Raw genomic sequence first — 24777 nt, 5'->3', positions numbered from 1 at the left:
ATTTTACCTATAAGTTGCTGAATTGTACCCTTTTCACAAAGATCCTTGTTTATAATCTCCTCTTCAACGTAGACCATGGCTCTCAGGAGTCTTAAACTGTATCGCATCTGGGCAAACTTGTTGCCACGGCCACCTGTACCATGAAAACTGTTACCCTGGCTCAAGAAGGGATCTGTGAGGAAAAATTAATAAATGACTTTACATCAAGAAATTTAAAATCTAAACATTTCAAATAAACAGAAAACAGAATATATCAGACATATATTCATAAGACTAAACAGATACTAAAATTTAATGTTTAGTAAGAGAAATAAAATATTATCCATTCTCCTTCCTCCTGATTCCAGAACAACCTGCTTTAAAATTTTACACGAATGTATCAGATTGTATGTATCTTTTATAACTTGCTTCTGTTACTCAACTTTATTTTAAAAATTATTCACATTGTCTCAAGTAGCTCTAGATCACTCTACATATACGCACACCACACACCTGTTGCCATCAAGTCAACCCTGACTCATGGCATCCCCTAGAATGCTGGTTTTTAGAATGTTTTCAGCACTGATTTTATAAGTCAGTTTATCTGTTTAGCACTAATACAAATTGTGCTACAATGAACATTCTGGCTCATGTCTTCTTACTTCCATGGAGAAGAGCTTCTTCACACGACACCAGATTCATATAGAGTATACCATATTGAACTTAACTAGAAGCTGCCAAATTGTTTACCAAAGTGGTTATAGGGAGACAATGTTTAAGACTAATTTTTGCCAATCTTAAATGTGAAATGGTAGTTCCTTGTTAGCATCTCCCTGATTACCAATGGGGTTTAGTGTCTTTTCATGGTTTTTTTTTAAATTTGAGTTTTTTTCTGTGATAAGCAGTCCATATCCTTTGTCTGCTTCTCTAATGAGTTGTTATTTTCTTGTTGATATTGTAGGAGTACTTTACGAACCTGGATTCTAGTTCTTTATCAATCACAGGGGTAGTAAATGTCCTCTTTCAATTTATAGACTGATACTTTATTCAGCTTTTGTCATATACCAAAAACCCGCTGCTGTCGAGTCGATTCCGACTCATAGGACACTACAGGATAGAGCAGAACTGCCCCATAGAGTTTCCAAGAAGTGCCTGGTGGATTCAAGCTGCTGACCTTTTGGTTAGCAGCCATATTTTACAGTAGTTAAATGCATCAATCTTTTCTTTTATTGCTTAAATTCTTAAGTCTTTTTAAAGAAAATTTTTTCCTACCCTGATATCATAAAGATATTTTCCCAAGTTTTCCTCTATGAGTTATACAGTTGAGCATTTCATATTTACGTATTTAATTCATTTTGCAATTGATTTTTTTTTTTAACAAGGTATAGGGTCTAATTTTTATTTTTTCACACGGAAGGTCAATTGCTCCAGTATGATCCTTCTTCCACTGACTGGCAGTATCATATCTGGCAAATGCCAATTTCCCATATGTGTCATTGTTTTGGTTTATTCCTGGCCCAATACCACGTAATTTTAATTACCATAGGTTTATGATACGTCTCAATAATAGGGCATTAATATTAATTCTTTAAGAGGTTCTTTCAGAAGTTATGTTTGAAGTTAAAAACATAAAATTCAAAATACTGCTCTCATTACGTAGTGACTAAAAATGTCTATTTTTTAAAATTTTGAACATTAATTTATCTCCAGCACATAAAAACAGTACCTGATACCTAGTAGGCATTTACTAAATATTTGTTGAATGAATGAATGAAAATAATCCCAGGACTTTGTACATTTCAATAATATAAAAATTTCAATCAAATTATATGTATAATTTCTTTTAGTGAGGTATGTTATCTATTTTATTTATTTGCATTAACTATAATTACGGTTTTGACATTTACTAATGTCTGACTTTATATGAAATCTCACTGCTTTTTCCTTAAAACTTAAGAACAAAATACACTAAAATCTTGGGGAAACAGACATCACAATTTTCTCTTTGCTTTAATTAATTTTATTGCTTTTTCTATGCATATACTGAGAGCTCAGCTGAAGTATGTAGACTGGAATTTCAACAGGAATTATAAAGATTCTTGCAACAGTAAACCAATGTTATATTTTACCTGTAAGTTGCCGAACTGTTCTCTTTTCACAAAGATCTGGAAGGGCCACTCACCTTCGCTCTCACACCATTCTAGAAATGCAAGAACGCGAGCGTTTCCCTGGTACAACATATACTCTTCTATTAACAAAGGGGCTACTGACGACAACGTGGCAATTGCATGCAGCTGTAATTCTTCACGCTGTGCTGACGACCATTCGATGATTTTCTGCTTCTCAGGGTTTTTGACATAGGTGAACAAAGCCAAGATAACTTTGCCGTGAACTAATAGCTAAGAGAAAGAAAATAATACTTGGTAAAAATAAAATGAAAACCATTTATTTAATCCAAGAAAATTAAAGGTTTCCAGTTTCATGTTTTATTGATGATAATTTAAAAGTATTTCCTCCCTAAATATCCCCAGCCTATGACAGATACCAAAAACAAAATAAACTAAATGTAAAAATTATAACAGCTGGTTATGATCTTCTTTCTTGGGCTATGCACTGTCTAGAAGGCAATAATGTAAGTATTAATTTTGCTGTCTATGCTGCTCCTCTATACAATTAAAAAAAAAACTATTATTTATGATAAAACCACAGGAGTAGAAAATTTGGGGGCAAATAAACTTCTGCCATTTTCCCCCTTCCTCCCTTTTTAAAAAGTAAAAGTTAACAAACTAATTTCTGTACCATAAAAACAATTTTTTTCTAAAGTATGACTATGGCTTATTTTCAACCATACACAACAAAGCTCATACAAACATTCCATCAAATGAACATCAGATTACAGCCACGTTTCATTACATGCCCAATGTTTTAGAGCGGTATTGAAGCCATCATCTCGATATAACTAAAACAAATAAAAATAACACCTATTATGACAAAGAGTTAATATTATTGCCGATTTTGGTCATTACTTATTTATGGCTTCCAAGTATTTATGCTATTTTCTATTCAATTTTTAAAATTTGGGATTATTTTATAAAGGCTTTTTCACAATAACATCTATGAATTCTTTCCAAATTCTCTATTAGCCCACACGGAAAGAACACAAGATTTAGAGTTGAGAATGTTGTTATTGTTAGGTGTCATCAAGTTGGTTCTGACTCATGGCAACCCTATGCACAACAGAACAAAACACTGCCTTGTCCTGCACAATCCTCACAATCATTGCTATGTTTGAGCCCACTGTTGCAGCTACTGTGTCAATCTATCACTCTGAGGGTCTTCCTCTTTTTTGCTCACGCTCACTTTACCAAACATAATGTCTTTCTCCAGGGACTGATCCCTCCTGATAACCTGATAACACATCCAAAGTATGTGAGACAAACTCTTGCCATCCTTGCTTCTGAGGAGCATTCTGGCTATACTTCTTCCAAAACAGACTTGTTCGTTCTTCTGGCAGCCCATGGGATATTCAACATTCTTCATCAACACCATAATTCAAAGGCATCAAATCTTCTTCAGTCTTCCTGATCCACTGTCTAGCTTTCACATGCATATGAGGTGACTGAAAATGTCATGGATTAGCTCAGGTGCACCTTACTCCTCAAAGTGACATCTTTGCTTTTTAACACTTTAAAGAAGTCTTTTGCAGCAGATTTGCCCAATGCGATGCATCTTTTGATTTCCTGACTGCTGCTTCCATGGGTGTTGACTGTGGATCCAAGTAAAATGAAATCCTTGACAACTTTAATCTTTGTTCCATTTATCATGACGTTGCTTATTGGTCCAGTTGTGAGGATTTTTGTTTTCTTTATGTTGAAGAGTAACCCATAATAAGGCTAGATAGTCTTTGATCTTCACCAGTAAGGGCTTCAAATTCTCTTTGCTTTCAGTGGGCAAGGTTGCTTCAGTTGAGAATATCCACCTTAAAGCCCTAGCCAGTGCTGGTTGGAGGCAAATTATTTGACCTCTCTCAGCCTTAATTTCCTATCTTGTAAAACAGAAATAAGAATAACAACTAATTCTAGCATTATTGTGAGAACTAAGTGGATAATGTTTTTTAAATACTCTGTGAACTGTAAAGGACAGTACACACATTTATTATTATCACCACTATTACTGCATCACAAGTATATGGCATAACAAAAAAGTTGATTTCCACTGTTCTCAAAGTGCTTTAGGAAGCTTACCATTATCTTTGTCCATTTGACTCTGTTGTCTATACAATGCTATCCAATCAACTAAAATTGGTTTATCAACTGTAATGTAAATTATATTTTTTATAGCTAGCATTTTAATGGTTATATAATACCCAACTCTAATAACAAACCATATTTTGTTGAATAATTATTTGGCATTTCAGAAAATATGTTTAAATTATACGTTGTGATTGTTAGTTCACTGTCAAGTCAGCTCAGACTCACGGTGACCTTGTGTATAACAGAACAACATGTTGCCCTGTCCTGCACCATCTTCACGATCATTGGTATGTTTGAGTCCATTGTTGTGGCTATTGTGTCAGTCCGTCTCACTGAGCGTTTTTCTGGTATAAATAATCGTCGTAAGCTACAGATTGGCAGTTCAGGCCCTCACAATGGCTTGGCAGAAGAAAAGGACTGGCAATCTGCTTCTGATCTGCTTCCATAAAGATTACAGCTAAGAAAACCATATGGGTGCAGTTTTACTCTGTAACACATGGGGTCACCATGAATCAAAGACTGACTAGACAGCTAACAATAACTGTAAAGACAATTTTTCTTTTTCTGAACATTTTAAAAAATGTCTGGTGGCAATACCAAGAAAATGCTGAGTTCACTGAGTCCTCACAATAATCCCATGAGGTAGGTATTATCCCCATTTTGAAGATGGGGAAGTGCAGAGAAACTAAACCTATTCAAGACCACATAGCTAGAAAGTGACAGCACTGGGATTCTGCCCGACTATAAGCCTTAACCACTATACGTACCACCTTTATATTATCATTAATGATACTGTGTAGCATGAATTCAGACTTCTTTTTCACGATTACCCCTCCGTGCTTGAAAGAGTTTTAGGACTCTTCCCGGAACTGAACTTCACTCCTGGCTTACCACAGTGTGGCAAAATCATCTACCCTTTTGAGATCAATTCCTCCTGTAAAAGAATGATTATAACACCTCTGCTTTGCTCACAGAGCTGTTGTGAGGTTGAGATGAAGGCTTTGTAAAGTAATAGAAAAACATATTACTATCAATTCCATTAGTTTAGTTACATGCTGTGTTACGTCAAATTTCTTTTAAGTCCTGAAACTCTTTTAAGCACTGTTACTATGGTCAGAGGGAGAATATTAGGCTGGATGGGCCTGTATGGAACTTCTTTAATTTTATGTTCCGTTACTCAGGAGATCTAAATATATTAACAAACTTTTTAGGCTGTCTAGTTTTTCTTTGGTTTATCTGGTTTAAATTTAGGTAACTTCACTGTTCATTAACAGATAAACAAATTAAAATTTTAAAAGCTAAAATTTAAGCCAGTAAGAGTTTACTTTCTATGGCAAGATTTGGGTGGATGAAAGAACTGCAGCCATAATTTAAAGGAAGTTATACTACTATAAAGTGAGATGATTTTCATTTATTTTTCCATTTTGACTACTCTTTACCTGTATAGTAGATAAATCTTTACATAAAATCACAATTATGTTGAGTAGCAATTTCTTCAACTCAAAATCCTCATAGGAATTAGTAAGCTTAAGTCCTTTTACCAAAGGATTTTGACTTTTAACTGTGGGGAAAAAAATACACAGCAAAATGAAAGTTAAAATGATGTTCAAGGTTCACTAAGGTAATTACAAGAAGTTAAACTGATTATGGTTCTTACCTTCATTAAAGGTTGCAAACAGTATTAAATCTTGGGTAAAGCCACTTTCCTAATATAAATACACAAAACAAGCAGAAGAATCAATTAATTTAGTGGAAATTAAGATACAGATGCCTTATATTTGCCTAAAATTTAAGTATCCTTACCAGATACGAGTATTGTCATTTTTAATTCATAAAGCACAAATAATAATAAGAGAGGAAAGCAAGGAAATAAAGCATATAGCCAGGTAAATTTGTAATTTATTTAATTTTTAACTTCTGTAGGTTTTAAGAAATAATTTACATTATTCTCAGACTATTTTACAAAGTACTGTTTAAAATTTGGTAAAACATCAGAATGTATTAAGCCTACATATATAATCCATTTGCTATGCCTTCAAGTGACACAATAAGGGAGAAAAATCCAGCCATTATTTTCAACTGCATTTGTTCTTAAACACGCCACTCTCACCCCGACCATTCTCATTATGCCAAATATTTGGTTAAGAGCTACAAAGTAGTTTCTACTTAACATGAAAAGTCCTCAAGTATAACCAGAGTTGCAAACATTTCAGCATGAGGGAACTCGTGCCAGACAGATATATAAGTTGGACTTTGTACATGACAGAGTTCGCAAGGTCAAATCCCGGGTTTTTGAGCTTGCAGTTTTATATTTCTACTAGTTTAGGATCCATATGGTTTCTTTAAAATTGAGGATGTTAGTCCTTTTCACTCACATTCATGGAATTCATACCAGAATGTTTGCAAGGATGGCAATCATAACTTCTTTTTATGTTCATGAGGCAGAATTCAATCTATAAGATTAGGCTGTATCTTAAGTCAATCTCCTTTGAGATATAAAAGAGAGCAGAGAGACATGGGAACCTCATACTACCAAGAAAGAAGAGCGAGAATAGCACATCCTTTGGACCCGGGGTCCCTGCACTAACAAGCTCCTTGACCAGGGAAGATTGATGACAAGGACCTTCTCCCAAAGCCAAAAAACAGAGAGAAAGCCTTCCCCTGGAGCTGGCACCGTGAATTCAGACTTCTAGCTTTCTAGACTGAGAGAATAAACTTCTGTTTGTTAAAGCCATTCACTTGTGGTATTTCTGTTACAGCAGTACTAGATGGCTAAGACACGTAGCATTACAACAAAATCCATAAATATTAAAACATTTTTAAGATTCCTTCCCCACACATCCACCTCTTCCACAATTAAATGAATGCAACTTGATTTGTACTTACAATCATTGGTGCTCCAGGGTTTTGAGCTATAATTGTAGTGATCACTAATATATCATTTCTAAGTTGGCGATCGTAATTACTAAAACCTCTTATAAACAGATTTTTAAATACTTCCTTCAAAGCCCTAGAAAGTAAAATCACATTTTTATGTTCTACGGAAATACTATTTGGCTTTCAATAAAATTCCCCTTTTATACTATTCATTTCTAAGTATTTCTACATTTCCAAATCTATCTCTAATTCACTATGCACTTGGTAAGAATCAACAAATCCATTTGAAACATTGCTCTAAAATGAAGATTCAATCATGTCATTTCACTTTTAACATCCTTCAATGGCTCTCACCATACTGAATTTCTTTTAGTTTCTTGATTTTGCAAAATTCTATTTTCACTTCTGTTCCCTCTGTCTAGGATGCTCTCAGCATGCAAAACTCTTTTATATTGCTACTTCCTACATACCATTCAGGTACCAAATTAGCTCTCATTTTCTGCATGAAGCATTTGTTAATATTCCCAGTCTGGTCAGGTTCCCTCTACAGTGGATGTTTGTTATTTTGCCTCATGGGACGCACTCACCCTTCTAATGATGACAATACCCTTATTTTCATCTAAGCACTCAATCCTCCCCAACTGTTGGACGTATAAAGCTTGTCTTCAGCTGCCTTTTAGCCAGTCGGAACATTCCTTCTCTCTAGCATCAGTAACTGGCTCTGGAATGGTCATACGAGCAACACCAGGCCAGTGATAGCCAACATGAACTCAATTTGAACACTTTTCTTTGAGCTTTCAGAATAGCAAGCCTTCTCTTCTACTTGATTTGGTGCTGTGATGATGTGAACCTGGACTTCCCAGGGTTCAACAGGTGTAGCCTAAAAATGAAGCCAACACAGTAGAAGACAGTGTGGAGGATGAACGGGGCCTAACTCCTGACACTGCTGGAATCTTGAATCCAGCCCACGTGAATTTTGATGTCTCCAAATAAGTCTGTATACATGAGTCCATAAATTCTCTATACTGCTTAGGTCAGTTGACTTACGTTTTCTGTCATGTGCAACCCAAAACTGTGAATTCACCCTCTTTTGAAGAACACATAGTCCCTTGTGATAATCTCTTTCATAACATTTAGTACATTCTCTTTTAGTTGCTTATTTCCTTGTCCCTCTCGCCTATCACATTATAAAAAACGTGAAAATAGAGACCATGGCTTCATTGTTTTCAATTTTATTTCTACTACCTAGTACTGAACCTGGTGCAGAGCAGACAATAATTATTTGTTGAATAAATGAATAACAAACTTGAAGGCTTACTCACATTTTATTGCTAGTACTTATTACAGTATCTGGCTGATAGCATTCAATAATACATTTACTGAATGAATCAATGAAATAGTTCTTCTAAATGTTTAATTTTACTTTAGGCATAATTTGGTCTTCTTAACCAGTGGTTTCAAAAGCTGTTATATAGAAAAGCATGGATTGTTATTGTGCAGATTCATGTATACTATGGCACAAAACAGATGTCCTGAAACATAGTCATTACGTGAATCAAAAGCGTATGGGTACACAGATCCAAAGATGTTAAGCTATATCACTGGCTATCTTTTTTGTGTGTGTGTGCTTTAGGTGAAAGTTTACAGCTCAAGTTAACTTCTCATACAAAAATTTATACACATATTGTTATGTGACACTAGCTGCAATCCCTCTAATGTGACAGCACACCCCCCAAGTTTCCTGTGTTTATCCAACGAGCTCCTGTCCGTTCTTGGCTTCTCATCCTGCCTCCATGCAGGAGCCACCCATTTGGTCTCGTGTATCTGCCTGAACTAAGAAGCATACTCTTCATGAGTACAATTTTGTTTTATAGTCCAGCCTAATCTTCAGACAAAGGTCTGAAGAGTGGGCTTCCGGAATGGTTTTAGTTCTGGGTTAACAGAGAGTCCGGGGGCCATGGCCTTGACGGTTCTTCCAGTCTCAGCCAGACCATTAAGTCCGGTCTTTTTACATGAATTTGAGTTCTGCTCCACACTTTTCTCCTGCTCCGTCATGGACTTTGTGTTGTGTTTCCTGTCAGGGCAGTCATTGGTGGTAGCTGGGCACCATCTAGTTCTTCTGCTCTCAGGCGGAGTCTCTGGTATATGTAGCCCTCTTGTCTCTTGGGCTAATATTTTCCTTATGTCTTTGGTGTACCTCATTCTCCTTTGCTCCAAGTGAGCTGGAACCAATTGATGAATCTTAAACGGCTGCTCGCAAGCTTTTAAGACCCCAGATGCCACTCACCAAGGTGGGATACACAATATTTTCTTAATAAACTTTGTCATGACAATTCACCTAGATGTCCCCTGAAACCATGGTCTCCAGACCCCAGCCCTTGCTACTCTGTCCCTTGAAGTGTTTGATTATGTTCAGGAAACTTCTTAGCTTTTGGTTTAGTTCCCTTGTGCTAACTTCCTCTGTATTGTGTGCTTTCCTTCCCTTTACCTAAGATGATTCTTGCCTACTATCTAGTTAGTGAATTACCTTCTCCCTCCCTCCCCATCCTTGTAACCATCAAAGAATGTTTTCTTCTGTGTTTCAAACTTTTCTTGAGTTCTTATAACAGTGGTCTCATGCAATATTTGTCCTTTTGCAACTAACTTCACTCAGCATAATGCCTTCTAGATTCAGCCATGTTGGGAGATGTTTAGTGGAGTCATCATTGTTCTTTATCATTGTGCGGTATTCCATTGTGTGTCTGTGCCATAATTTGTTTATCCATTCATATGTTCATGGGCACCTAGGTTGTTTCCATCTTTTTGCTATTGTGAACAGTGCTACAATGAACATGGGTATTGATGTATCTATCTGCGTGACGGCTCTCATTTCTCTAGGATATATTCCAAGGAGCAGGATTGCTGGATTGTATGGTACCTCTATTTATAGCTTTTTAAGGAAACACCAAATCCATTTCAAAAGTGGTTGTACCATTTTATATTCCCACCAGCAGTGCATCAGTGTTCCAGTCACTCCACAACCTCTCCAACATTTATTATTTTGTGTTTTTCGGATTAGTGCCAGCCTCATTGGGGTGAGATGGTATCTCATGGTAGTTTTGAATTGCATTTTTTTTTAATGGTTAATGATTGGATACCACTGGCTATCATTTTAAGAGTTAAAAAAACATTCTTATTTTAGCCACATATACTTACAGCAAACATTCCAAATTACTAAGCTGTTGGATAATTTCTTCTTTCGAGGATTTTTCCAACAAGTTCCAGAGTATTTCTGATGAACGAAACAGGAGTTGTCCAGAGGGATCTGGGTCATTGAGGTGAGCACAGATGCCACTGGCTGCTTGTGCTTTCATCATAAAAGTACAATTAACTTCTAAAAATAAATTTTAAAATTATGTATGTTGCATACTCTTTCCACAGTTAAACAGAAATAAAAGAAAAAGAAGTGCTCAAATTTAATAATATCGTACAAACCAGAAGTTGAGAGATGCTGCAGGGCTTTAAGTACCCAGAGTTTCTCAACAAGCTGATTTTCAAGCAAGGCCATTGACTGGACCATTGTTTTTGCCAGTCCTCCCACTTCAGCCATTTGAATCTTGTACGATGAACTAGCTTGCTCGTAACCTAACAACAATTAGTTAAGAAATGTATACAGTTAGTTCACATAATGATTGTCTACATTAAGAAAAAGAAATTAGTAATTTATCACTAAACAACACCAAAACTTTTAGAAAGCAGAAGGAATTTAAAAATGGTATAGTATGATAGGCAAACTTTTTCTATGAAGAACCAGACGGTAAAGGGCCAAATATTTTAGGCTTTGCGGTCACATGGTTTCTGTCTCAACTACTTAACGCTGAGGCTGCAGCACCAAAGCAGCCACAGACAATACATAAATGAATGGGTGTGGCTGTGTTCCAATAAATCTTCAATTACAGTGAGCGAATTTTGGCCTATGGACCACAGTTTGCTGATCTTCTGGTGCAGAATCTGAAACAGCACCACAAATTTTGGGGACACATTTTAAATTCTAAAGAACAAAAATGCTTTTTATTTGTCAGTAGGTATGTCTTTCTGTAAAGGAAAACAGCATGATTACAAACACTGGGTGTTTTCCCGATTCAAATCAAGGCATTATTTCAGTGCTTTTAGGGACAATCATGTGGTGTCTGAAATGCAACAGAGGTGAAAAATCAAATGCTGTTCTGTTAAATCCTAACGAATTTATTGGCTTTTTATTAAAAAAAAAAAACCAAACCTGCCACCATCGAGTCAATTCCGACTCATAGTGACCCTATAGGACAGTTTAGAACTGCCCCATAGGGTTTCCAAGGAGCACCTGGTGGATTCGAACCGTGATCCTTTTGGCTAGCAGCCGTAGCTCTTAACCACTAGCCACCAGGGTTTCCAATTCATGGTGATATGTTTTATGAGAATTTCCTTTTGCCTTTTTTTTTTTTTTTTTAGTTCTCAACCACATTCAATGAGAGGAATTCAAACACCAGAGGCTACTTGCTAACTTGAGATGAGGCTACTTTTTCCTCTAGTGCCATTACTTTTTAGATTTCCTTGCTCCCTAACTTTTGGGACCAACTAGACTCTTTAACATTTCATAGTTCTGAGATGCCTGACAATCTGTCTTATTTTCCTGAGTTTGATCTCTGGGCATTGACAAGCCCCTGTCCACTCCTGTGACGGGTTCTCTATGTTATGCCATAGTTGCTCACTATAGGCATTTTAAAAGGCCTGAACAGTATGAACAGAAAAGCGAAAATTGCCTGTAATTTCACCACCCAGGGACAGCAACATTAACATTTTGGTATACTTATTTCTGATATTTTTAGTGGATGTATATAATTTTTACTATATACTGTCTACACAATTTTATATTCTACTCTAGCTAATGAACATTTTATTGTGAGCTTTCTCCCACGCTACAAAATATTTAAAAATGATTTTTATTTGTGTTAACAGTCCATCCTATGGATGAATCAAAATTATACTTTATATTAATATATCTTTCTATTACATTTACATTTCTATAGAAGGATATAGTAATATGAAGGCTTGTGGACTTGATTCCTGTATCCAAGAATGTATCTCTTCCAATAGCTCTACTAAATACTCTTCAGTTGTGGTCCCAAATGCCCAGCTATGCCCATCACTTGAAACCAGCTGTGTGACAATTAGAGCAGTTTAAGGCTCCTAATTTTCAAAGCTTGATCACATTAAGGTCAATCTCACATCTGTGAACCTCAACACTCCTCTGTCTTAACTCGTGTACTGCTCTCTTTTCCTTTAGATCTTAAAAGAAGAAGGGTACCTGTATCTTGCCAAGGTTAACCCTAAGCTTGTGTTATTGATTCCATCCTCTCATGCTTCTTTTGGAAATTTCACTCACCCATTTCCCATTACTGGCTTCTTGCTCCTTCACCTATAAGCTTCATTTCTCCCTATTCTAAAAACAAATAACAACAAAAACAAAACCTAGGTACCTTTCTTTAACCTTGTTATCAATTGAGCTGTCCTTGCATCTTCTTTTTCTTCATCATCTAACCTTAAAATGTCTGCATTCACTGTTTCTACTCCCTCATTCCCAACCCCACAGCCTATACACTCACAACCCTCTCATTCTTTAAGCCTGTATCTGCTCTGACCACTTTATAGCAATTGATCTAGCAAAGATTAACAACAACTTTTTAGATACTACATAACTTGCCTTTTTCATCCCTCAATTACAGGAGCCTCTAGAGTATTTGACACTGAGACCACTTTCTCCTCCATCAAACATTTCATTCACCAGCACACATGACATGCCAGCCTTCAGGTTTTCTTCTTCCTCTAGAAGCCTCCTTTTGCTGCCACTTTCTTTGGGTAATTTCTTCCAAAGCTCAATAAAGACATTCTTCGTGATGTCATTCTTGGTCCTTTGCTGTTTATATGCTCTATCTCCTGGAACACTCGTCCACCTTGATGACTTCACTTTCATCTCTATTTGGGTAAATTCCAAACCTGTGTTTTTGGCCCCTGCTGCTTTTAGAATTCAATGTTTACTATCTACCAAACACTTCCACCTGTCTATCTCATGAACACCAAAATTTAACATTTAAAAATCTCCTGATTTCTCTAGATGTTTTCCCATCATAACAATCCTCTGTTTTGAGCTAAACCAAACCAAACTCGCTGTCATTGAGTCAATTCCGACTCATAGCGACTCTATAAGACTGAGTAGAATTGCCCCATAGGGTTTCCAAGGCTGTAATCTTCACAGAAGCAGACTGCCACATCTTTCTCCCACGTAGCAGCTGGCTGATTCAAATTGCTGACCCTTCAGTTAGCAGCTGGGTACTTAACCACTGTGCCACCAGGGTTCATTTTTTTTTTTTTAACTACCAAAGACTTATTTTCACCTATCTTAAGGAACATATAAAAAAATAGATTTAATAATATTATTTATGTATTTTCTCCTTTATTAGATAGATTATAAATCACAGAAACTGTGAAGGTATGAAATATGTCGTAAATAACATGACATCCTTCACAGTGTAAGTGTCCCATCTTGATACCACCAATTTCAGTAAGGTTCATTTTACCACATATATTAAGATCTCTTAGCTGTAACATGCAGAACTCTGCTGAAATATGATTGAGAATGGTATTAGCATTAGAAATTAAACATTTAGCTGGGTGGAGCAGCCACTATGAATCATTATAAAATGTTAAAAAATTAAAAAATAATATTATCAATAGTATTAATATTAATTAGTAGCATCTGCACTGGGTTTTTTTGGCAATTATAATTAAATTAACTTGGGTGTGATTATAAAATTGCATAATTAGGCATCAGAATGAAAATATTATGCAAACCAATTTTTTTTTTGTTTAAAATTATTTAAGAGCTCAAAACTACAAAAAAAGTTTTGTTTTTTAACATGTTTCATTTATAAGCCCACTGTACCTTTGCAAGTTAAAAGAGGCACGGTGGAATATTGTTTTCTAAAGACAAATTACTATTGAAAGACCACTGAAAATTTCACCTGTAATATGCTTCTTTGGTGGTTCCGCATGATAAAAATCAACAATACACTTACAAATCTGTATCCTCAAATTAGAACTTGGTGTTTTCATTAAGTCACCTGCCAGAAAAATAAATGAGTGCTACTTAATAACTGTCATAAATTTATTAAATACAAAGTGCCAATAATGGAATCATTATTAAAAATATCCTCATTAGAGATTCAACTTGGATCATACGTGATTACACACACACACACATACCCTGATCTATCATTTTACATTTAGCTCCTTCATCAATTCAGGCATTCCTTTCTAAAAGATTAGAATGATGATTAAGAGCATAAATTTTGGAACCAGATGGCCTAAGATTACATCCTGGCTCTGCCCTTACTACCTGTGTAACCTTTTATCTCTGTTTCCTCATCTATAAAATGGGCATAATAATAGTTAATACTTTTAGGATTGTTGTGAGGATTAGATGTCTTAATACGAGAAAAGAGCTGAGATCAGTGTCCAGCATCTAGTAAATTCTATGTGTTAGCTACTACAAGTAGTCCTCGACTTATGACGAGGTTCCATTCCAATGACTACGCCATCGTAAGTTGGTTCTGATGTAAGTTGAATAACTCATTTTTCTGTTTTCATTATTATTGCCTTGTATTTCAGTATCTTTTTAAATTCAATGTTTGTCTTTGGGGGTTGGAAACATTGTATCTGAGAATAATAACATCAGCAAATTATGTGCTGCAACACTGTATGTAGTACATATTACTAACGACAAGATGTACAAAAAAACAGATGGTCATCTAACGACAAGATGTACAAAAAAACAGATGGTCATAAGTATGGTTCTTTGTAACTCAAACACATCATATGTCAGAGACTACCTGCATTATTATTTTGGCAAGGTATTGGTTAGCATTTTTCTCTTTAACTAGAAAATCAGTAATTTGTTGCATTTAATAATGTATCATTATACTTAGGGTGGAATTCCTGGGTGGTACAAATGGTTAACATGCTTGGCTGCTAACTGAAAGGCTGATGATTCAAATTCACCCAGAGGTGCCTCAGAAGAAGTCCTCGTGATCTGCTTCTGAAAAATCAGCCCTTGAAAACCTCATGCAGCACAGTTCTACTATGACACACATACGGGAATTGACTCACTTGCAATTGGTGGTTTGGTTGCTTAGAGAAGTTCCACGTGAGCTCTGCCCTTCAATTTGCTGACAGGTTGAAAGGGAACAAGTGTCTAGGCAGTCTTTGATCTGTAGGTAATGGTTTTATGTTCATGTGTGTATCTGGCTGGGAGTAGGGGGCTGTGGGGGGTTCCTTCTCAGTCATACATAAACTTCTGAGTTATCCTCAGCTTGTATTTTAAACTAGATCGTATTTACTCTGTTGAAGTCCTTTAAGTATGATCCCAAGTGAATCTAAACTCTATGAGACTCTAGAAATGATCCAGGCCCTCTGGATGCCTTGAGGACAACTGGAATCGGTAGTGTTGGCCTCAGGACTATACCAGATCTGGTTGGAGTCTGAGGAAAAAGGAGTGACTAGATGTTCCCCAAAGACTCGAGTTTTGCATCAGGCCTTACATAGTATTTGTCTTTCAGGGGCGGCCAGGGAGTGGGGAAGCAAGTGAACAGAAAGAAGGAGCACAAACGGAGGCTTCACCCTTGCTTTAGGAGGATCAGTTGGCAAAAGATACCACTAAAAAGGGCAGTTTTAAGATTACTCTAACTCTTAATTTCATTTTTTTGAACCCTACCTTGGGAGGTAGTAAATCGGTATTTAGGTTCTGAAAAAATTTTGGCAACAGAAGTAAAGTTTTCCACAAAACTAGCCAAACCCGTAAGTTCATGGGGGAATTTTAGAGTTTCTCATCTGCTTCTCCACCCCTTAGTATCTATAAGTTTAGACCATCTCTCACAACTTCCTGTTTTATAATCTCAGGGCAGAGTACCAACTTCTTCCCTCAACCATTTCTAGAATTCTGCTCCTGAGTCAGAAATATCTGTGTATCATTTAGAAGAAAAAGTAATATAACATACTAGTACATAGTAGAAACTGGAAGTTATTAGTAAATAATCATGAATAGCTTTTCATTCAATCCTTTATATTACATACAATTATTTCAGTTTAAACTCATTTTCCAGCAATTAAAAAAAAAAAAAAAGGGAAGGAACAGCACCATTTCAGTCAGTAATCAGTGAAGGGAGCTCATTTTAGGAGTTCAAGTGAGACAGTAACATGTTCTGTTAATAGGCAGATGGTCATTAAACAAAGAACAAGCTGACAGTAAGATATGAGCCATGTATTTATCCTATAAATGGTTGTCAACATTGCTAGAAGCAATATTTTAAAATGATAAGGGCAACAGCCGGCCTTTTTAAAAATATTACCAACCAAACCTGTACTTATTATCTATTAATACTAACATTCCTCTCTTTTGGGTTGGTGTCCCATTGTAAATTTTTCCCGATTATGATATGGATTCACAGAATTAAAATTTCCCGTTATTTCTTAACCTGCCTGTTCCCTAAGGTCCTCTTCTCAAACTCCCCATGTTTATTCTAATCTCTTTGACACCATCACCTACTCTAAACCAAACCAAACCATATTGCTGTCAAGTCAATTCTGACTCATAGCGACCCTATAGGACGGAGTAGAACTGCCACAAAGGGTTTCAAGGAGCAGCTGGTGAATTCGAACTGCCAGCCTTCTGGTTAGCAGACAAATGCTTAACCACTGTGCCACCAGTGCTCCAAGTAACTACGTTGAAGACTGTGAAACTTATTTAGAAAAGGGTTAGCGCCTATTTTAAAAATATAAAGTTTCTTATTGATGACAGTTGAATCTTTAACACCTTTCAGTATGGAGTATAATGCTGGAAACATAACTATTCAGTAAAAACTTATTGATTTTTAAAAAGTTTATTGAATCAGTCAAGTATCTTTTATTTCTCCTTTGCAAATAAAAACCTAACTTAGCAAGTAAAAATTTAATGTAGGGTTCATTTGGGAACACACTGTCATATTTCAGGGATGACTCAAATAGCTAGTGTTTCACTGATCTCATTTCCTAGAAAATTACTGTTTGTTTTCTTTCTCTAGAAAATCAAGCAATCAGTAACCCAGATATAAATAACTGCTTTTTTATGATTTTTTTCATATTTTTATATATAAAACAGAGGCACCTACATCTTTATGTATATTATGCTAAAGTTCTTAATTTTTCAACATTTTATGACTTTATTTAAAATATTAGATCATTTGATGAATAACTAAGCTCTCAGTGACTACAATAATTGTTAAAACCAAAAAAACCAAGCCCATTGTCATTGAGTCGATTCTGACTCATAGTGACACTATAAGACAGTGCAGAACTGCCCCACAGGGCTTCCAAGGAACTCCTGGTGGATTCCAACTGCCTACCTTTTGGCTAGCAGCCAAAGTCTTAACCACTACGCTACCAGGGTTTCCAATTAAGTGTTAGAGTGTAAAATTAATATGTTTTTAGCATTACTTAAATTTCCAATTTACAAAAAAAGTTTAAAACAAATACTTCACTAAATTACATCAAGTCAATAAATGTAAAGAAGTATCTGCCAGTCCTTGAACTTAAGAAACATAGAATTTTGTTGGTATCGTGAAATATCTGGGCAGAAAACAACACAAGAATTATCACAAAGCACACTATGATTAATTGGCAACCAGGAAATAAGAGCGTAGATATGGAGAACAAGAACTTTGAGTGAAAATGGCTGCTGTATGTTTAGGGAACCTAGGTGTTTCCTTCTTCCATTCAGCTATATACTTAGTGAAACTAGACATTTTCTTCTTGTCAGTAGGGCCTGTCATATGTTGCAAACCTCTGCGTTAAAGAAAACTTACCCAGAAGTGCAATTGAATTAGCAGTATCTTCGGCATATGTTATTTCATCCGATACTTTCTTTTTTAAGAATGGCAAGCTTCAATAAGAACGAGGAATTTAAGAGTAATTTTTAACACATTCCTTGATAGAGACATCACTTGCAAAATAGGGAAAAAATTTTCCTTCTAAAAAATAAATGAGGATAATATCCTATTCTTTAGCCCTGGGGAATTCACAACTATTAAAACAAATAATCTAAACTTCGTGTTTCTATTAGAAAGAAAGTAAAATGAGTTTATTCCGAAATAACTAGAGATGGACATAAGTGGTTACAAAGTTTCAGTTGCTAACCGAAAGGTTGCTGGTTTAAACCTACCATCCACTCCACAGGAGAAAAGACCTGGCGAACTGCACCCACAAAGATTACAACCAAGAAAACCCTATAGGGCAGTTCTACTCTGTCCTATAGGGTTGCTATGAGTCGGAATTGACTCATTGCCCACAACAATGACATTGTATTTAATGACTAAACATGGATGTGTTAACATTACCTCTATTAGCCACTATGTGGCAGCAAGAAAGCACAGTGGATTTCTAGTTCCCAGAATTGGTTGGAGAAACAGCAGTAGGGAGGATGGGATGGATAAATTAATTTTATAATTCCCACCTTTGCATTTTTCAAAATATATACTAAAATTAAAGGTGACATTTTATTCTTTATTAATTATTTGGAAAATAAAATAAGATGCTAAACCTAATATTTCTTTGAGAATCCAATTTTCAAGACAGAAAGAAAAAATTAAAACTGAAAATTTTCTATTAGACTATCCAAGGATTCTCTGAGAACATTATAATTCCTTGGTTTCATCTAATACTTATCATTCTCTTGAGAGCAAATAATTATAAGAAAACATTTTTATATACTTACAGTTTAATCCCCTGTGGCTGGCAATCTCAGACTATAACGAATTGACTACCTTTGAAAATCAAGGGATCAACTAAAGTTCTCTGAGTGCCTTAGCATTTTGGTACTTACTTTGTATAAGCACCATAATGCATAATCTATTTGTGATACAAAAATAAAATATAACAAAAGAGTACGGGTTAATAATACAAGATAATTTGACTTACCCACACAATTTTAGGAGATCACATGCACATTCTAAAAACTGAGGATGGCTTTCAATTTTTCCTGTACACAGATTCAGAATTTTAAATATCTGTGCTAAATCCCTCAGAGGCTTTAGTATTTTTAGTTAAGAAATAAAATTAAGAATTTTCTCAGTCAACATATTCTTTATAGTACTTCTGTCAAAAGAGTCTATAGAATTCTATCTATTTTGTTAAATGTGGTTCACTCTGTTTTAATTATACTTATTCTTAAGCATAAAGACTAAAAATTAGAACTACATATGTTTATAGGAATATGAGTATCATTCAATTTGTGCTTCAATATCCTCTTATTCAAAATAATGTTATTCCTTTCTCACCACAACTTTGGAGCTAGATTATCAATCACTACACTACAGATTTATTTGATCAACAACTTATTACTGACAGTGAGTTGTAAAACACTGAAAATTAGCTTAATTGCTCAATTGTGTTCTTCATCTCCATCCATACAAATATATACTGTCAGGGAACAAGCAACCTAAACCTTACTCGACTTAATTGCATTACTTTATTAACACTGAACTCAGATGCATTTTCTTGTATTTAGGGTTGAAACAGGTTGGGAATTTATTCCATTTAAAACTAGTATGAAAACAAAATGTCAGGTAAAGTCCCCTTTTATTTTACCTATTTAAAAAACTCTCTTGGTACATAAACAAATTTCATACATTTTGTTTTACAGCTAAGAACTCTTTCTAGGAGCATCTTAGGAAGAGATGGGAGAAATGGTATACCCAGAAGTACAAAGCTCTGTTAACTACCTGAGAAATGATCAAGATACTTCTTTAACTTATCTTTGCTTTTTCACATCCTCTAAAGCCAATCTATTAAAGTCATTCAGAAACAGCGATTTACCACTAAACCTCTAAACCTGAAGAAGAGAAGATGATAAGGTGTTGAAGGGTCAGGTTAAGATAGAAAAAAAATCATTTGCTAGTATGGTATCACTACCACACTAGCCTTTACCTGACTTTCTTGGGTATCAGTAAAGAGTGCTTGAGATCCACAAGCCTCTGGGTAACTGGTTAATACAACAAATCCATATAAAACCAAGGCTAAACTCAGGAAAAGATTTAGATACAATTATAAGGCATATTTCCCTAAATGGAAGGCTTAAGACATTTTGAAATACTGAAATAAACTAATATAAGAGACCGATACCTTCTTTAGACCAGGTCACACAACTGATGGAGATCATTTAGATAAATGCAACTCAAAGAGTGGTCTATGGACAACTGACAGTCCTAGAATTGTGTATTTCCAGTCTGTGACGAGGTGAGTAAAGAAAATGAGTGTGGACATTTAAAACATGTTATAATATACAGTAAATATTATATGATCTCACTTATATAAAAAGAAAAGAATAGGCAAATGTATAGAGACCAAAGTTTATTAGTAGTTACAGGGGCAGTGGTGGGGTTGGGTGGGGAATAATTACTTATAGACCACTGAGTGTTTTTTTTCTGGTGATGGAAGATTTGCATTTATTAAGGGTAACGGTTGCACAGTTGATTAATGTAATTAATGTCAGTAAGTTGTACACCTGTAAAAAGTTGAATTTGTATATGTGTGATATATATTTTTACAACAAAATCTTTTATAACAATCTGGTATTTCTGTGACATTTTAACTGCGTTTTCACAATAGTACCTGTATGCAGTGGTTAAAAAACAACAAATGACTGGTCTTTAAGCACAGATATTTTTGAGAAGCACTGGTTTCCATGTATTCTGATAAGGATGGTATATTCAGAGGAGATAATATATTTATACAATGTTTTGCAGATTATCAAGCACTCGCATGTACATGATCTCATCCACTCTTCATTAACAACCTTATGAGGTGCTATTATTTGCATTTTATAAGAGTGCAGAAGTTAGGAAGCTTAGCAAAGGTACAACTGCCCAACGAATTGGTAGAAACAAGACTTTGACTTGGGCCTCCTAACTAAAACCACTGTCTCTCTGAATCTATAAAACCTGACATTAGCTACACCAAGTTAATTGTGTTATATTGATTCATCAATTTCATATTCTCTGATAAACAAAAAATATAATTTTATAAAAAAACGAAATGTTAAATATTTCTCGTGATAGACTGAAGAATACCCACCCCTACCCTGCAAAGATGTCCACATCCTAATCCCTGGAACCTCTGAAGGAAGACTTTTGAAGATGTGATTAATTTAAGGATCTTGAGATGGGAAAATTATTCTGAATTATGCCAATATAATAACAAGAGTCCTTATAAGAAAAAGAGAAGGATCAGAAAAAGAAGAAGGAGATGCGATGATGAAAGCAGAGGTGAGAGTAATGCCACAGGGCGGAAGGGACCATGAGCTAAGGAATGCAGGCAGCCTCTAGAAGCTGGGAAAGGCAAGGAAATGTATCCATCCCTAGAGCCTTCACAAGGAAGCAGCCCCGCCAACATCTTGATTTTAGTCCAGTGAGACTGAGTTTGGACTTCTGACCTCCAGAACAGTAAGATAATAAATTGTGCTGTCTTAAGTCACTAAGTGTGTGGTAATTTATTACAGCAGCAATATGAAACTAATACATTTTATAATAAAAATTCTCCCAGGCTGAATGAAATAAACATACATAAATATGTAAAGGATACAAATCCATTCTGATAATACTGGACCAGTTTCCTTACAGATTTGAGTTGTTTTTCTTCTAAATCATTCTAAAACAAACGATCCAGGTTAGTTCTTTTGTGCTATTAAATTTTTTTGAGATTTTAAAAAATTTCTCTATTATAAAAAGAAAGTAGACACATTAAAATTATCAAGTAATTCTTAAATCACTGTTACAAATATTGTAAAATGTTTCCTGGAAAAGTGAAGATAAAATTATCATTTAAATTTCACTACAAAATTGTGAATCAAAACTAGGCTAATATAAAAGCAGTAACTGTTTCCAGAAATAATATTAATAACAGCTAAAATATATTCAGCATATATTCTATAAACCAAAAAACCAAACCCAGTGCCGTTAAGTCAATTCTGATTCATAGCAACCCTATATGTTCTATATCATGTACTACCTTGGCACTATATATACATAACCAACCCCCACTGTATATATACGTACCATTCATTAATTTTCAAAATAACACTATTAGGGAGGTATTATTGTTATTCCTCTTTTCCAGATGTGTTTTTATGACTCAATCACTTCTGTCCTTTAACCTCCTTAAACTGTTTTTGAAAAACTATACACACACACACAGACACACACGTCCTTTTTTAACAGTTAGTAGGAACTCTGTGTAATAGAATTTTCTTTTTAAAAAATGCAGTTATATTCACAACTAAAAAAGTTTATAAGTGAATATTTTCACAATTATAGTTAGCAAAGGATAAATTATTCTTATAAGTCACTATTTTTATTTTGTTTCTTTTTCTTTCTATGTAAAAAAGTAGGGTCTAAAAATGTTAAAACAATGATTAAAAATTTTGCCCACTATTCACAAGACAATGCTTTGTCTTGTTTTGTTTTGATAGCCTAACCCATGGCCAACCATTTTCCGCTGATTAAAAATATGAACTCTTCTTTGGAAATCACTGAGTAGTAACTTTATAGCATATGCTGGCTTTTAGGCATCCAGTCAATTCTTGGCTAACGTTAAGAGAGTGTGGTGTGTGAGCAGTACATGCATGGTTATTACCCTTTCTCCCAAGCACAAACTCTAAACTTCGAGTCTTGTGTCTAAAATAATTTTATGTCCAATGCATTCTAAAAAGATCTCCCTCAAGATAAATTACCTATGCACAGGTATGTGTGTGTATGTGCGTATATGGGCATAAAATATCTCCTGATTTCAAATCAAGGAATTGTAGGTAGTACACCAGGTTACCCTTTTTCTATTTCCCCATCTTCATAGGTAATAAGCAATTAATAGAGGCTAGGTGATCCTTTCTTCATTCTTACGATTCCTTCTGCTTATATCCACCATGGGTTTGTCCATCCCACAAAACCAAACCTATTCTCCTCCTCCAGCCTTCTCTACCTGGTTAAATATATTCATACTAAATTTAAACAGTCTTTGGATATAAGATATACATGAATTGTGATGTTTTAAACAAAAGGAAAGAAATGAGGCATTTAAGGAAATACATGTTACCTTTCAGGAAGGTAAAAGTTTATAAGTGGTAAAACAATAATTTTCTCTCAAACCTTACTGACTTCATCTGTCTCTTCAAGGAGTTTGATGACACGATTAAGGTCCATAGGCTTGAAAATACCCTAAAAAACATACAATTCTTAGTATTCTATATAAACAACATCAAGAAATCAATCAAACACACCATTTTCATATGATACTTTCCCTTGGCAACTTAAAAATATAACAAAGAGCAGGTGGAGCCAAGATGGCAGAATAGACAGACTCTTCTGGTGAGCCCACTTTACAACAAAGACTCGAAAAAACAAGTGAAATGACTATATTTATGACAACCTAGGAGCCCTGATCATCAAAGGCAAGCTTAGAAAACGAACAGAGGGGCAGGGGGAGGAAGAGACAGTTCAGAAGCAAAGAGGAATTACTGGACCTGGATCGTGGGGAGCCCTCAGGCACCATTCCCAGAGCCGTGGCAGTGGGCTGGTACTAGCGTTCGGCCGCAGTTTCCTCAGGGAGAAGCAGCCAACCACACAGCCTACTCACACCTCCGGAACCAGAGAACAGTTCTCTCAGCAAAAGCTGAGTACTTGTGTATATTTTAATGTGCCCCCCACCCCCAAGCCGGCTTCAGCAGCTGAATTCCCTGGGCCTGAGATAGGCACTGTTGAGCACCTAGAACCATCCTCCCAGCCTTGGAGAAGGAAAAAATTTGCATTTGGGGGAAAAGATAAGTTGCCAGCACCACTAACCAGGGGCACTCAGGACAGAAGCGGCTCCTGTCCAGACATAAATGGTCTGTGGACTTTGAGCACCTTTTCCCTCTGCTTGGACCTGTGTGGGCCTATTTCAGGAGAATAGGCCCTTGTTGGCAGACTCCAACCATTGCAGCTATGCAGGGGAGAGGTGGGTGTTTGATGTTTGATATTGCTTTGCCTATTAAACAGGGTCCTAACCTACCCATATCAGGGACCTAAGGACTGGTAGCTCCACTCAGGTCACCCAGCCACCCATGACAGGAGTCCAAGGATAACTGGTACCGCCCAGTGCATACACCCAAAAACACTGGATGCCCATGGTCCATCTGCAGAACCCATCCACCTGCACACTCTAGGGAACAGGGACATGCTTTCCTCAGAGACACCCGGGGGTTGGTTCTTAACCCTCTGCATTGTTCAGAGCGTGACCCCCTGCTGCAATCAGATACCAGTACCTACACCAATCACCCCTGCCCCTCTAAGACTGTAGGACAGAGCCTGTACCATATACTTGATGATCAGCTACCTGGACACCTGAGCTGAATTCATACAAGAAAACTGAATGGACTCCTAGACTGATATACCTGTTAACAGCCCTAGCCAACTGGGGACAGGACATCAGAGATCCAAAGGTTAAAATAATCAAGATAGCTCACTCAAGCAACCCATTTGGGCACGTCAAAAAAAAACAAAGCAAGAAGCTACGACACAGTAAGCAAACATAAACT

At 35.9% G+C, this 24777-nt stretch overlaps 1 protein-coding gene across 4 annotated transcripts in view; it reads right to left on the bottom strand.

Moving 5' to 3' along the window:
• Positions 1–24777, bottom strand: part of CFAP69 (cilia and flagella associated protein 69) — a 72251-nt gene that overhangs the window by 33291 nt on the left and 14183 nt on the right. For 3 of the 4 annotated variants that reach the window (XR_007518422.1, XM_049893626.1, XM_049893628.1), the window contains exons 2-13: positions 23351–23419; positions 21792–21857; positions 19131–19240; positions 18020–18096; positions 14147–14245; positions 10584–10733; positions 10305–10482; positions 7119–7242; positions 5890–5938; positions 5672–5793; positions 2162–2378; positions 8–172 (exon numbers count right to left, since the gene is read on the bottom strand). Coding sequence is in view for 3 of the 4 variants with exons in the window: in XM_049893626.1 (XP_049749583.1) it covers positions 8–172; positions 2162–2378; positions 5672–5793; positions 5890–5938; positions 7119–7242; positions 10305–10482; positions 10584–10733; positions 14147–14245; positions 18020–18096; positions 19131–19240; positions 21792–21857; positions 23351–23419 (1426 nt within the window). In the remaining variant the exon portion in view is untranslated. The remainder of the gene's footprint in view (positions 1–7; positions 173–2161; positions 2379–5671; positions 5794–5889; positions 5939–7118; positions 7243–10304; positions 10483–10583; positions 10734–14146; positions 14246–18019; positions 18097–19130; positions 19241–21791; positions 21858–23350; positions 23420–24777) is intronic. The other variant, XM_049893627.1, reaches the window with a different exon arrangement.

This window comes from Elephas maximus, chromosome 8, assembly GCF_024166365.1.
Source record: "Elephas maximus indicus isolate mEleMax1 chromosome 8, mEleMax1 primary haplotype, whole genome shotgun sequence".
NCBI classification, from domain to species: domain Eukaryota; kingdom Metazoa; phylum Chordata; class Mammalia; order Proboscidea; family Elephantidae; genus Elephas; species Elephas maximus.
This window is presented reverse-complemented; position numbering and strand designations above follow the sequence as displayed.